This window comes from Nomascus leucogenys, chromosome 15, assembly GCF_006542625.1.
Source record: "Nomascus leucogenys isolate Asia chromosome 15, Asia_NLE_v1, whole genome shotgun sequence".
In the NCBI taxonomy this organism is placed as follows: Eukaryota; Metazoa; Chordata; class Mammalia; order Primates; family Hylobatidae; genus Nomascus; species Nomascus leucogenys.
The window spans coordinates 20,315,613-20,329,571 of NC_044395.1; the positions used below are offsets into that span (position 1 = coordinate 20,315,613).

The 13,959-nt window shown below is 39.6% G+C and overlaps 1 protein-coding gene, 1 long non-coding RNA gene and 1 other non-coding gene across 4 annotated transcripts in view; 1 reads left to right on the plus strand and 2 right to left on the minus strand.

The window, feature by feature from the left end:
* NXPE1 (neurexophilin and PC-esterase domain family member 1) overlaps positions 1 to 13,744 on the plus strand; it is a 40,865-nt gene extending 27,121 nt beyond the window's left edge. The window contains exons 3-6 of one of the 2 annotated variants that reach the window (XM_003253172.3): positions 4,587 to 5,320; positions 7,586 to 7,647; positions 12,368 to 12,580; positions 12,956 to 13,744. In XM_003253172.3, the coding sequence (XP_003253220.2) occupies positions 4,818 to 5,320; positions 7,586 to 7,647; positions 12,368 to 12,580; positions 12,956 to 13,491 (1,314 nt within the window). In that variant the 5' untranslated portion in view covers positions 4,587 to 4,817 and the 3' untranslated portion in view covers positions 13,492 to 13,744. The remainder of the gene's footprint in view (positions 1 to 4,586; positions 5,321 to 7,585; positions 7,648 to 12,367; positions 12,581 to 12,955) is intronic. The other variant, XM_030828630.1, reaches the window with a different exon arrangement.
* LOC115838544 lies at positions 4,982 to 6,520 on the minus strand. Its single transcript, XR_004033550.1, has 3 exons — positions 6,470 to 6,520; positions 5,469 to 5,561; positions 4,982 to 5,062 (listed from the first exon to the last, which is right to left on the minus strand). It is a non-coding gene; the product is annotated as an uncharacterized LOC115838544 (long non-coding RNA).
* On the minus strand, positions 8,249 to 8,352 carry LOC115830563. Its single transcript, XR_004026111.1, has one exon. It is a non-coding gene; the product is annotated as a small nucleolar RNA U13 (small nucleolar RNA).
* Positions 13,745 to 13,959: the final 215 nt, after the last annotated feature.

The window sequence follows — 13,959 nt, forward strand, 5'->3', positions numbered from 1 at the left end:
TGACTCTTTTTCCAGTTTGCCAGTCTGTGCCTTTTAATTGGAGCATTTAGCCCATTTACATTTAAGGTTAGTATTGTTATGTGTGAATTTGATCCTGTCATTATGATGTTAGCTGGTTATTTTGCTCGTTAGTTGATGCAGTTTCTTCCTAGCCTCGATGGTCTTTACGATTTGGCATGTTTTTGCAGGGGCTGGTACCGGTTGTTCCTTTCCATGTTTAGTGTTTCCTTCAGGAGCTCTTTTAGGGCAGGCCTGGTAGTGACAAAATCTCTCAGCATTTGCTTGTCTGTAAAGTATTTTATTTCTCCTTCACTTATGAAGCTGAGTTTGGCTGGATATGAAATTCTGGGTTGAAAATTCTTTTCTTTAAGAATGTTGAATATTGGCCCCCACTCTCTTCTGGCTTGTAGAGTTTCTGCTGAGACATCTGCTGTTAGTTTGATGGGCTTCCCTTTGTGGGTAACCCGGCCTTTCTCTCTGGCTGCCGTTAACATTTTTTCCTTCATTTCAACTTTGGTGAATCTGATAATTATGTGTCTTGGAGTTGCTCTTCTCGAGGCTTATCTTTGTGGCATTCTCTGTATTTCCTGAATTTGAATGTTGGCCTGCCTTGCTAGATTGGGGAAGTTCTCCTGGATAATATTTTGCAGAGTGTTTTCCAACTTGGTTCCATTCTCCCCATCACTTTCAGGTACAACAATTAGACGTAGATTTGGTCTTTTCACATAGTCCCATATTTCTCGGAGGTTTTGTTCGTTTCTTTTTATTCTTTTTTCTCTAAACTTCTCTTCATGCTTCATTTCATTTGTTTCATCTTCCATCGCTGATACCCTTTCTTCCAGTTGATCGCATTGGTTACTGAGGCTTGTACATTCGTCACACAGCTCTCGTGCTGTGGTTTTCAGCTCCATCAGGTCCTTTAAGGACTTCTCTGCATTGATTATTCTAGTTATCCATTCGTCTAATTTTTTTTCAGTTTTTAACTTCTTTGCCATTGGTTCGAACTTCCTCCTTTAGCTCAGAGTAGTTTGAACTTCTCAAGCCTTCCTCTCTCAACTCGTCAAAGTCATTCTCCATCTAGCTTTGTTCCATTGCTGGTGAGGAGCCGCGTTCCTTTGGAGGAGGAGAGGTGCTCTGATTTTTAGAGTTTCCGGTTTTTCTGCTCTGTTTTTTCCCCATCTTTGTGGTTTTATCTACCTTTGGTCTTCGATGATGGTGATGTACAGATAGGTTTTGGGTATGGATGTCCTTTCTGTTTGTTAGTTTTCCTTCTAACAGTCAGGACCCTCAGCTGCAGGTCTGTTGGAGTTTACTGGAGGTCAACTCCAGACGCTGTTTGCCTGGGTATCAGCAGCAGTGGCTGCAGAACGGCGGATATTGGTGAACCGCAAAGCTGCTGCCTGATCGTTCCTCTGGAAGTTTTGTCTCAGAGGAGTACCCGGCCCTGTGAGGTGTCAGTCCGCCTCTACTGGGGGCTGCCTCCCAGTTAGGCTACTTGGGGGTCAGGGACCCACTTGAGGAGGCAGTCTGCCCATTCTCAGATCTCAAGCTGCATGCTGGGAGAACCACTACTGTCTTCAAAGCTGTCAGACAGGGACATTTAAGTCTGCAGAGGTTATTGCTGTCTTTTGTTTGTCTGTGCCCTGCCCCCAGAGGTGGAGCCTAGAGAGGCAGGCAGGCCTGCTTGAGCTGTGGTGGGCTCCACCCAGTTCGAGCTTCCCAGCCGCTTTGTTTACCTACTCAAGCCTGAGCAATGGCAGGCACCCCTCCCCCAGCCTCGCTGCTGCCTTGCAGTTTGATCTCAGACTGCTGTGCTAGCAATGAGTGACGGTCCGTGGGCATAGGATCCTCCGAGCCAGGTGCCGGATATAATCTCCTGGTGTGCTGTTTGTGAAGCCCGTTGGAAAAGTGCAGTATTAGGGTGTGAGTGACCTGATTTTCCAGATGCCGTCTGACACCGCTTTCTCTGACTAGGAAAGGAAATTCCCTCACCCCTTGCACTTCCTGGGTGAGGCGATGCCTTGCTCTGCTTTGGCTCACGCATGGTGCGCTGCACCCACTGTCCTGCACCCACTGTCCGGCACTCCCCTGTGAGACGAACACAGTACCTCAGTTGTAAATGCAGAAATCACCCGTCTTCTGCGTCACTCACACTGGGAACTATAGACTGGAGCTGTTCCTATTTGGCCATCTTGGCTCCACCGGTCTCAATTGTATTTTCTATAATTTAAATGCTTTTGAGTTTGTGAGTTTGTTTTGTATTTGGTTCCTTGCTATCTTAATACTAATAATTTGCTAACTCTGGTTTCTTTGTAGACAGTCACAACACCTATAAAAAATAAAGAAAAGAAGGGGAAAAAATGTCTGTTTCTCCCCCATCATTCTCATACCTTGGGTTTTTGTTTGTTTGTTTTATTTTATTGTTCAGGACTACTAACATTATGTTGAACATTAATTCAGTTAATGGTGGCTAACATCCTTGTCCCCTTGACTTTTGAAATGTTTAAGGTTTCCTATTACTGAATTGTAATGCTAAGTAAATGTTGAAATACATGAAATCCTTTTATTGCAACTGCAATCCAATCAGATAAGTCTGAGAGCAGTGAAAATCATGAGATTTTGTCTTTAACCCATTAATATATAAATTATACTACAAGATTTTTCACTCTAGAACCATTTTTACAACCCTGAATTCACCCATAATCAACCATGACAAATGCACACACACCTGTATATATTTATCTAATCTACCTATATACTTTTACATGTATATGCATATATGCACATACACACAGAGAGAAAGAATTTAAAAGTCATCTCCATGAATAAAATGGGCCTGTACTTTTCTTGTATCATACTTACCTAGTTTTAGTATAAAATATATACCCTTCTCATAAAATTAATTGGTTTTTCCTTGTTATATAAGTTAGGGATGTCTGTACTCACCAATAAAAGCATCTCAGCCTGTGACTTGTGGAGGTGGGAAAAATAGAAAAAGGTTTATCATCATGATGATTATATTCTTATTCTTACTGTTATATATTACATGATTATTTTCTATTCTATTTTTATATTGTATTTTTATCCATTTTATAATGTAAGTTTTTTATATTTTCCAGATATATATTTTCCAGAGAACCAAAAGGTTCTTTTGGGGGAATTTCATTTATTTGCCTCTCTATTTCTTGGTTGTCATTGCCAATGATTTGTCTCTTGGCTTTGCTAAGGTTTTTTCAAAACTTCAACTTGGGTTCTGTTCATCTTTTTTAAATGATATCTCATTGTCTTGTTTCTCCTCTCCTTTGGCTTACTCTGCCACTTTGTTACCAATCACAAGGGTTTTATTGCCTGATGCTGGGGTGCAGTGCAGCCAGGCCTGAATTTTTTTCAAAACTTTATATGTGTTCTAAAGTGTGAGAGGGGTTGACAACTACTGGTCTATAATCATTCTTCTCAAATCTATCTGATCCTAAGATTGCTTTTGAGGCTTTTGGCAAACATACTCCTGGACAACATAATGTAGTGATTATGACTCAGTTGATCTAGACTGAAGCCTAAGAGTGCATATTTTTAAAAAAACTTGTCAGGTGTATCTGACTACCAGCAAGATTGGAAAATCACTGAATTTGAGTGCTTATAAAACACCGTATAGTGCCAAAAGCGTAAGTGACCTCTGAGGTTGTAGTGATTTCTAAGGTAGAAGTTAAGAGAGGTTTAGGTGGTTTGGGGGAATTTGGGGGATACTCAGCAATCCAGGAAGTGGAGAAAGTATTAGTAAAGAGCAAGAGCTGAAAGACAGGAAGGTCAGCTCCTAAAAATAAAAGAAGTCTTATCAAGACATCAAAAGCAAGGAAGAGAGTAGCAAGAACTAGAGTTAAAAATAGGCCACAGAAAAAGCCATATTACAAATGGACTTTTACCCAAGAATTTCAAGAAGCCATTGAAGGGGGTTAAGTAGGGAGATGACACAAATAGAGTTTTGCTTTAAAAACGACTGGTTTAGCTACAGAAGAGGAAATTAAATGGAGAGAAAGCAGGACTGTCTTCCTTGAAGCCTGAAGACTGTCATCATCCTTGAGGTGGCCACTATAATCCAGGAGATAAATGATGGTGGCTTGAACTATGATACAGTTGGAGAGAAAAAGACTACTAAGCATGACTAAAAGGTACAGATGTTACTGGATGTAAGGCATATATGAAAAGAAAGAGTAAACTTATCATCACCAGTTTATTGCTCATAATTATTCTCTAAGCTATATATTTTGGATTGAATATATCTACAACTGTTCAGACATTCTCTAAAATATTGAGGTAAAAGTGTAAATGTTTACATTTTATACAAAATTGTCACAATTTAAATAATATTGATAATAATATATAATAATATTACATCATCATCATATCTCATTTCCTTATTTCTCTTCTCTTTTGGTTTATTCTGCCACTTTGTTACCAAATATTCAATTTGGTAATAAATTTAATTCAATTATACAAATATTCACTGTAAACAAATATTCAAACGCATAATAAGTAAAAATGACTAGACAGGTTAATTTCATAGTATATCACAATCCTTGTCATTTCAGCTTTGGTCTGCTCTAAACTTATCCATCTCCGTCCATTACTGGAACAACTCCACAAAGTCCTTATTCCCTAAAACATCACTGATACCATTAAAGCCACTAACAGAGACTGAACTCAGAATAAAGGAAATCATAGAGAAACTAGATCAGCAGATCCCACCCAGGCCTTTCACCCACGTGAACACCACCACCAGCGCCACACACAGCACAGCCACCATCCTCAACCCTCGAGATATGTACTGCAGGGGAGACCAGCTGGACATCCTGCTGCAGGTGAGGGACCACTTGGGACGCAGGAAGCAATATGGCGGGGATTTCCTGAGGGCCAGGATGTCCTCCCCAGCGCTGATGGCAGGTGCTTCAGGAAAGGTGACTGACTTCAACAACGGCACCTACCTGGTCAGCTTCACTCTGTTCTGGGAGGGCCAGATCTCCCTGTCTCTGCTGCTCATCCACCCCAGTGAAGGGGCGTCGGCTCTCTGGAGGGCAAGGAACCAAGGCTATAATAAAATTATTTTCAAAGGCAAATTTGTTAATGGTACCTCTCATGTCTTCACTGAATGTGGCCTGACCCTAAACTCAAGTGCTGAACTCTGTGAATATCTGGATGACAGAGACCAAGAAGCCTTCTATTGTATGAAGCCTCAACACATGCCCTGTGAGGCTCTGACCTACATGACCACCCGGAATAGAGAGGTATCTTATCTTACAGACAAGGAAAACAGCCTTTTCCACAGGTGAGTATACTTTTCACGTAAACTGAGAAGTGTCCCCTGAGAAGTGCGCCAGTCAGAGCTACATTGCCCATTGCAACAATGAGCATGACTCAGAGGCCTCCTCTACTCAAGGTAAAACATGTGGTGTCTTCATGGGGCCTCTACTTACCACTCTAGGCCAAAGTTTGCATTTTCACTATATTGTCCCATTCAGTCATGTGTTTTGCTATAACTGTTCTTCTAGGTGTTCATAGATGTTCCACTGAAAAAAGGATTCCTTGATAAGTGTATGATAACGTCTATGCTCCTTCACCTCCCATATCGCATTTTGTTGACTTTGCCCCTTAAATATCTTGGCATTGATCCATTTCTCCCCATGCACAGTGCTGCTATTCAAGTTCAGACCATCATCATCTCATCTAGATTACCCGTACCAGCTTCCCAACTGGTCTCTCTCCCGGCAGTCATACCCTCTCTAATCCATTCTCTACACTGAGTGATATTTCTAAAAAGCCAATTCCTACTGGTTTTCTCCAGTTGATCCCATGATCAGATATTCCTCAGTATATACCTCTCAGGGTGGAGGAGTCCTTCTTACTCCTCATGTTGTGACCTAGTGATTCCTGCAAACCCCTAGTTCAACACGCCTCCACAAACCAGGGTGGAAGCATGTTTCCTCTATCAATCATGGCTGTGGCAATGCCATGCTTTTCTCCTCCAACTCACAGAGGCTCACTTCCTGGTTTCCCTGTTATCCACTAACCTGAAAACCACTTTGTTGATTAGAATAAACCATCAGGGTCACTTCATGGGCCACTTTGAGGATTTGCAAAGGGTAACTATCTGTTATCACAAATCCCAGAACTGTGAGCCAAGGCCTAAGACATCTATCAGTTCCAGAGACTTTTGCTCATTTGCTAACTTTCCATAAGTCTCAGAGGGTGAGTCCATTTCCTTTTCTCTTTCAATTCTGCCAGTACCCTTTTATTTCCCCCATGAAGATTTATTTTTCCTCAGCTTGGCGATAGAGTAGAATGCTAGGTTCACAGCAATCCCTTTCTAGCAGTTTTCAAAGTCAAGTTTAGAGTCTTTTTTCCATAAGCTTTCAAAAAAAATATGCTAAGAGTAGGCACCAAACATAACAAAATAACATGTATTCCAGAATCTTACCTCATTATCCAAGTTTTGGCTCCTGATCTATAGTCCCTGGCTCCCTTCTGAAAAGTAAAAGCACAGTTAAGTTTCTGTTCCCTCCCTTTTATCTCTGATGGTACATCTCATCAAATCTCTTCCTACCCATCAACCATCCTTATGCCTAAATCCTAGTAAGGATGAAAACATGCTGATCCTTTCTCTTCTCAGGATGGCACCTGGAGAGGCATCCATAGCAGGGAATCACGTACCACTTATATCTGTTATATTTGGCACCTGGTTCCCCATTCTCCCCTTAATCCCTTTCTTCCTTTCTCCACTTACATGGCCATATAGAGAGGTTTGAAACAAAGTGTGAGTAAGAGCTTTCAAGCAGGAAGAGTCATCTTTCATCAGTTGGAAGAAAGAAATGTAAGGTACATTTATTACACATCAGATTCAACACTACTTTCTGCCAGTCACTTTGATAGATATTAAGGATACAGCAGTGGACCAGACACACACATTACCTTCCTTCATAAAGCTTATGATCTTCAGAAAGCAAGTTTGTCAGAAAAGTCAAAGGTAATCATAGCAGGAAATGTGGATTAAAATAAAGCAGAGGCCCTCTGATAAAAGGTCTACCTGCCATCCAAAAAGGCTGGATTCCTTGGGTACATGATGGGGAGACAATAAAGGGATGTAAGCAGTAGTGCAGTTGGATTTGCAATGAGAAAGGGTGCTCTGGCAGTAGGATTGAAAAATTTTGGTGGGATAAAACTGAGACTTGCAAGACCAATTAGAGGCTCACAGTAATCCAAGGAAACTATTCTGCAAACTTGAATAGGAGATGTGGAAGCAGAAAGAGAGAACTTGTAAATTTGATAAATATTTTGAATCTAAAATTCCAGGACACACTGATTACATGTGGTAGATCGGTAGAGCTGCTTTGGACTTCAGGTGTTCTCAGCAGGGTAGAAAGTCTTCGAAAATCCTCACTCATTTACAATACCCAATATATCTAAAATTTACGACAATAATAATAGCTTCCAGTTATAGAAAATTAAAAATTTTCCTTCACTCACAAGCAGATGATTCACCTGTGTTATGTGGGCAGAGAGCAGGCTAATTTATTGTTCTATTTTTTTTTTGAAGGTCCAAAGTGGGAGTTGAAATGATGAAGGATCATAAACAGATTGATGTCACTAATTGTAACAGTAAGTTGGCTCCGTCCTGAGTTAGGTGATGCTCAGAGGAAACTTTATCAGCATTAACCTAAGTAATTGTAGTTCTCCTGGAGCACAATTCCTAGCAGATGTCTATGATGTCAATCATGCTGGACTTTCAAGGGAGAAATTAACTCAAGGAAATGATTTCAAAATTTTTATAGGAGATTACATCTTGACATATCCAAAAGGAGAAAGTATTAGTATCCTACATTCGTGTTTAAACCTGAGAGTTCATCTCCTAGAGTCTAAGGCACTGTGCACATGTCTTTGAAGGATGGATATCTACAGCTTCAGAGTAGGAACACTTTCGGTTTTGGTTTCCTAACCCTCTGTTGGCATAACCCCCTAACATTTGGTTGATGCAATTACCAATTTTATATGGAGCTTTCATCTGATTATGTTTTAAAGACAAACACAAAGCCATGTTACTTGTGAAAGAATACTTATACTACCTTAGCTTTAAAACAACTTTTTATAAAGTCTATCTTAGTTTACCGATAACATCCATCATGATACTTACTTCAACTCATAATAATTTATTGCCGCCATTTATTAATTTATTCTGCAAATGTTTACTTATTTTTCCTCACATCATACGAGTAATGTGCTGATGTCATAACAAGGTTTAAAGGAGGCACATCTCACACATGAGCATGAAAACCCAATCATCATGCTTCTGTACTACAAAAGGATCAGCAAACATTTACTGAGCACTGAATAGATATCAGGCATTATGGACAAATGGAGAAAAATAAATGCTCAGCTTGCAATGTGAAAGACATTCAACCTACAAACTCTATGTAGACAGTAAAGAGGCAAAAGAGCTTATGTTAAAGTTGGTATTTGACTGAGTCCTGAAGGATATGTGTAGTCACAGAATGAAGAAGAGAAACCTCATAAAGATCATGGGTAGTGTTGCTGGATTTAAGCAAATAATAATACAGGGAATCAAATGAATATGAGTAATTTCTAATTGCCTGTCATATATACATTGAGAAAAGGGGAAAATATTGCATGGGCCATACTTACACTAAAAAATTATTCCTTGTTAGAAGTAATACAAATTTAATATGGTGTCCTGTATTTTTTATCTAACTCTTTTTATCTGATAATTCCAGTCATGAGCAAAGTCATCATGGACTTGTTCAATAGGCCAATGGGGTGAGCATATTGTGGAATGTAGCAGAGGATAAGCCTAGAAAGAGAGGAAGAACCTAATCATGAAGGTTCTCAAGTGCCATGCTGAGGATTTCAGTGATTATTCAGTAGACTTGAAAGCCACAGAAACCAACTGAGGAAGACAGTGGTATGATCCACTTTGTGCTTTAAAATGCAAATTCACAATTTAACAAAATGCATGATCTGCAGAAAGGCAATTTAAAATGTCACTAAGGAATATAAAATAAAATTCATATAAATAGAAGGAAAAAACACTGTCTCTAGATGGGATGACTTTATATTTAAAAGAATGTCAGTTGTCTATGTATCATTTTCTTATTGCTGCTATAATAAAGTGGCTTTAAAAAACAAAAATATATCATCTTATAGTCTGTAGTCCAGATGTCCAATGCTGGTCTCATTGAGCTAATCCCAAGGTAGAGCAGGAGCATGTTCCTTCCTGGAGGCTCTAGGGGAGAATCTGTTCCTTTGCTTATTCCAGGTTTTTAAGGCTGCCCACATTCCTTGTAGCCCTTTTCCTCTATCTTCAAAGCCACAGCCAAGGGTCAAGTTTTCCTGTCACATCTTTGACCCACTCTTCTGCCTCCCTCTTCCACTTTTGAGGACCAGTGACATTAGATTGGGCCTACTCATGTAATCCAGGACAGTCTCTCCATCTCAAAGGCCATACCCTAGTCATATCTGGAAAAGGCAACATTGTTGTGGGAATTAAGGGACAGGAGAGACCAATGGATGGAACATGAGGATTTTATTTAGGTAGCTACCTGCCCAGCGGATTAACTTCCAAAGGCTGAGCCCCAAACAAAGACAGGGCTTGACTCTTATACATGTACCTGAAAGGGTATTGGCTAGTTTGAATATACACTTCACTAAACGGTGCAAAATCTACAGGGTGGGCAAGCAAGCTTACAGAAGCAGAAGAAAGGCAGTTTATCAAACAGTGACAGGTTTTATAACTCAAGCCAGGTGTGGCAACTCGGGCATATGTTGTGACCTTTGCTGTGCTGCACAGAAGGGAAAAACAGGAACTTACAAAACTTGCAAAGATAATTCTGAGAATAGTAAGGAGGGAAGGGGGAAGCTGAATGAGAAAAACTTGTTTTTCCCAACCTTGCTTCAGGAGGGGAGGGAGAGACTCTGGAGCCCATCCCTTCTGGGACCCAGCTCTGCAGACAATGCTACCAAAGCCTTGACAGAGCCCTGTCCTTCCCTGGGTCTTAGAGTGGGGTCAGCCTAGTACAGGAAAACTTGTTTTTCTTTTCCTATCTTCTGCTTCAACATATTCACAGGTTTTAAGAATTAGGATGTGGATATCTTTGGGGGACTACTAGTCTCCCTATCTAATCAAAAATATAATGGAATCTATTTCTCAGTGGGCAGGTCTATGCAAACCTACTCCCAAAGTTTGAGGAAGCTGAGAGGCCAGAGAAGAATCTGACACATACACATCCAGTTTCTCAGAAAGAAATATTTAGTGGAGACTTACAAGCAGAAGCCATGTTCATGTCTCCATTGTTGAGACAAGATGGTGGATCTCCACACCATTACCCCCAGACCCAGGGCTTACAGAGCATAAGGGAAGGGTGGTTCAGATGGGATGTACAGGACAATTGAAATACAATACCACCAAGGCTGATTGACCTAAGGGCAAGATTTACCATAAGTATCTGCTGTTATACAAGAAACAATAGATAAACTGGGGTTAATCAGGAGCCAACATAGCAGATTAGCATCTAAAATGGAATTGCTTTTCCCTGATATACAGAATCCTGATATTATTACCCACATACTGTTCAAAATGCTCAAGCCTATTCTAAAATTATTAAGTAAAATAAACATGTAGGAGTAATCATAAGCAAATTTGTTATGTTTGAGACGTGGCAAAATGAATACCTGACACACAAAGATTACACAACATAGGGTTTACAACAATACACTTACAGGCCATGTTCTCAGCAAAGTGTGCCAGTACATTATTAGGATACAGAATACTTAATAACTATGAATCTCAAGTTTCCAGGGTCATGGTATTCAATCATCTAGGGTGCAATGCTATCAAGCCTCATAGAAACCCATCAATATCACACTGTAATTCCAACATAATTATAGGATTATACAAACTCCCTTTAGTAAGCCACATCACCAGGACTTAAGAGCTATTCCAGGTGCACTTTCCAATTCTGCCACCAGCACCGTTTTGCCACTTTGTCCATAGGTTACAAATACAATACAACCATGTAATGATGCACTATTCTGTGGACATAGGCAGCCAGAGACTGCAAGGTCTCTGAGGAACTAAGCAAGGAGGGTAAAACAGAAACTGCTGATGGTTCCCCAATATTCACTGCCTCCTCCTTCTTTAGTAATAGAAACTAGTTTGTGGCTAGACCCATGGCCATCCTTTCTTATATCTAGTTGTGGCCATGACTAAGTTTTTTCCAGGAGTGTGAGTGGGAAACTTCTAGGTCATGCTTTAAAAGCAAAACAACTGGCCCTCCCTATCCATTTCTTCCCTTACTACTAGCCAAACTTTAGATATAATGTGAGAACGGCAAGGGGCAAGTTAGACCATGAGATTAAAGCCACATGGTAAGAATGTCATAGCCACAACATAGAAGGAACAAGAGTCCCTGACACCATGCAATGGCATGTTAGCCGTGGCTTTCTCACTCCAGGCCTGTTATGTGAGACAGAAATAATCTTTTATTTTTAAGTCATTATTATCTTGGCCTTTCTTACAGCATTGAAACTGGTTTCCTATCTCATACAGAACATAGTATCAGTACAGAAGTCCTGATATAACAAATCCTAAAATACAAGGTATTGGCTCAGTGATGGGATGGCAGCATAGAGAGTGGCAAGGAAACGTGACAGGAGAAATTGGATGCCCTTTTTTATGCCATAACAAGACATTTGTTGCACTGCTACCTACCTGTAATAGAAGGCAGACCATGTGCAAACAGAGCCTGAAACTCTAGTGAAACTTCCTGGAATATCTCAGAATATTGGTTTGTATTGGATGTTGCATGCTGCTTTTAGCAAAGTCGGTTTTAAAAAAAATTGTCAAGCTAGGTGACTATTATACTATTTGAGGTTTTTATTTTTAATGTACATATTTCAAGCCATTTTTTGAACATGGAAAAATTAAGATTATTCATTCCTTCATTAATGAAACAAAGGTAAATAATTTTATACAACAGCACCAACTGGCAGACCACTAACATCATTTCGGTAAGAGACAAAGACAGAAGTCAACACAGAATCAGGAAAAAAGGATAGAACGTCGAGATTTAGCTAATGACCAAATTTAGGAGAAAAGGAATTAGACAGGAGGCAAGATGACTGAAAATCTCTTAAAGGAATAAGCAGAAGTGCCTGAAGCAAAGCTAACGATCAAAGAATAGGACTAGAAAGGGGAAATAGGCATTACAGGAAGGGGGAAAGACAGCAAGAAAATGAAGCACCAGGAAAGAAGGCTAGATGTCTAACTTATGCCAATAAAATCATTTACAAGTGTCTTTGTTACCAGAGAGTGAAAAAATAGAAGAGAAATGCCAAGTTGGAATGAAGCCTCCTGTCCCTGGCGGTTATACTTTACAACGAAAATGGATAACAACATTTTGCAACCAGGTTCAGTTAGACACAATTAAGATAAATGGCTGTTTGAAAGGCAAACTCATTTACCTCCTGGGAGACTCTACGCTACGTCAGTGGATCTACTATTTACCCAAAGTCGTAAAAAGTAGGTACTTACTTTATATTCTCTTAGAAATTCAGGCTGGTTTTAAAGTACTTTTAATGAGGTCTCTATTCTCTCATTTGAGCTATTTTGTTTTTTACTTCATTTAGCTTTCTGGATTTGAACCTTTAAATTTAAAATGTATTTTATTCCTTCTTTCATAAGAAATGTTGGTCCTCTTTTAAAATTCCAGTGAAAACTTTACATTTTTGATTGACATTTTACATGTATGAACTGGGGGTACTGTACCCTAGAGAGTAGAAAGGCTCCAGTGAGCAATTATCTAGATGAGGTGGGTATTTTAAATGATAGGACATTCTTTTTCATGAATATTAACCATTATCTTCTATTTAAAACATCTATTTATTTTTTTATCAGCACTAAAGTTTTTTGATCTTCATGAAACTGGAATTTTTAAGAAACATTTGCTTCTGGATGCAGAAAGACACACTCAGATTCAATGGAAAAAACATAGCTATCCCTTCGTCACTTTCCAGCTCTACTCTCTGATAGATCATGATTATATCCCTCGGGAAATTGACCGGCTATCAGGTGACAAAAACACAGCCATCGTCATCACCTTTGGCCAGCACTTTAGACCATTTCCCATTGACATTTTTATTCGCAGGGCCATCGGTGTCCGAAAGGCTATTGAAAGACTGTTCCTAAGAAGCCCAACCACTAAAGTGATTATTAAGACGGAAAATATCAGGGAGATGCACATAGAGACAGAGAGGTTTGGAGACTTCCATGGTTATATTCATTATCTTATCATGAAAGATATTTTCAAAGACCTCAACGTGGGCATTATTGATGCCTGGGACATGACCATTGCATATGGCACTGATACTATCCACCCACCTGATCACGTGATTGGAAATCAGATTAACATGTTCTTAAACTACATTTGCTAAGGGATAAATACTATACAAAATCACTAGGAACCAATCTCTGCACATAATCGCACGTGTATTGTAAAGTAAGTTTTATTCATTTTAGGAACTAATGAAAATAAATTTAAAAGAATCTGTTTGGGGAGGAAGGCTATGTAGGGACAATGACAACTGATATGGGATGCAAAACCAAGAGAATCAGACATGAAGAATGACTATACCATGCCTGGTTCTGATGCTTGTTTAAAATATTAAAGAAGTTTTTTAAAAACCATGTTATTAAGCTGATTTGAAAATATCTGTACAAATTCATGATGCTTTCTATTTCCAATAGAGATATTTCCTAGCTCTGTCTATTTAAAAGGCCTAGAAGCAATGATAACCCATTAGCAATAATCACTCCTAGCACCCTGACTGTGATCTCTAAGAACTCTTCCTCAATAAAAGAAAAGAGGCAGCCTTGAAGGGAAGGCTGATTCCAGGACTGGA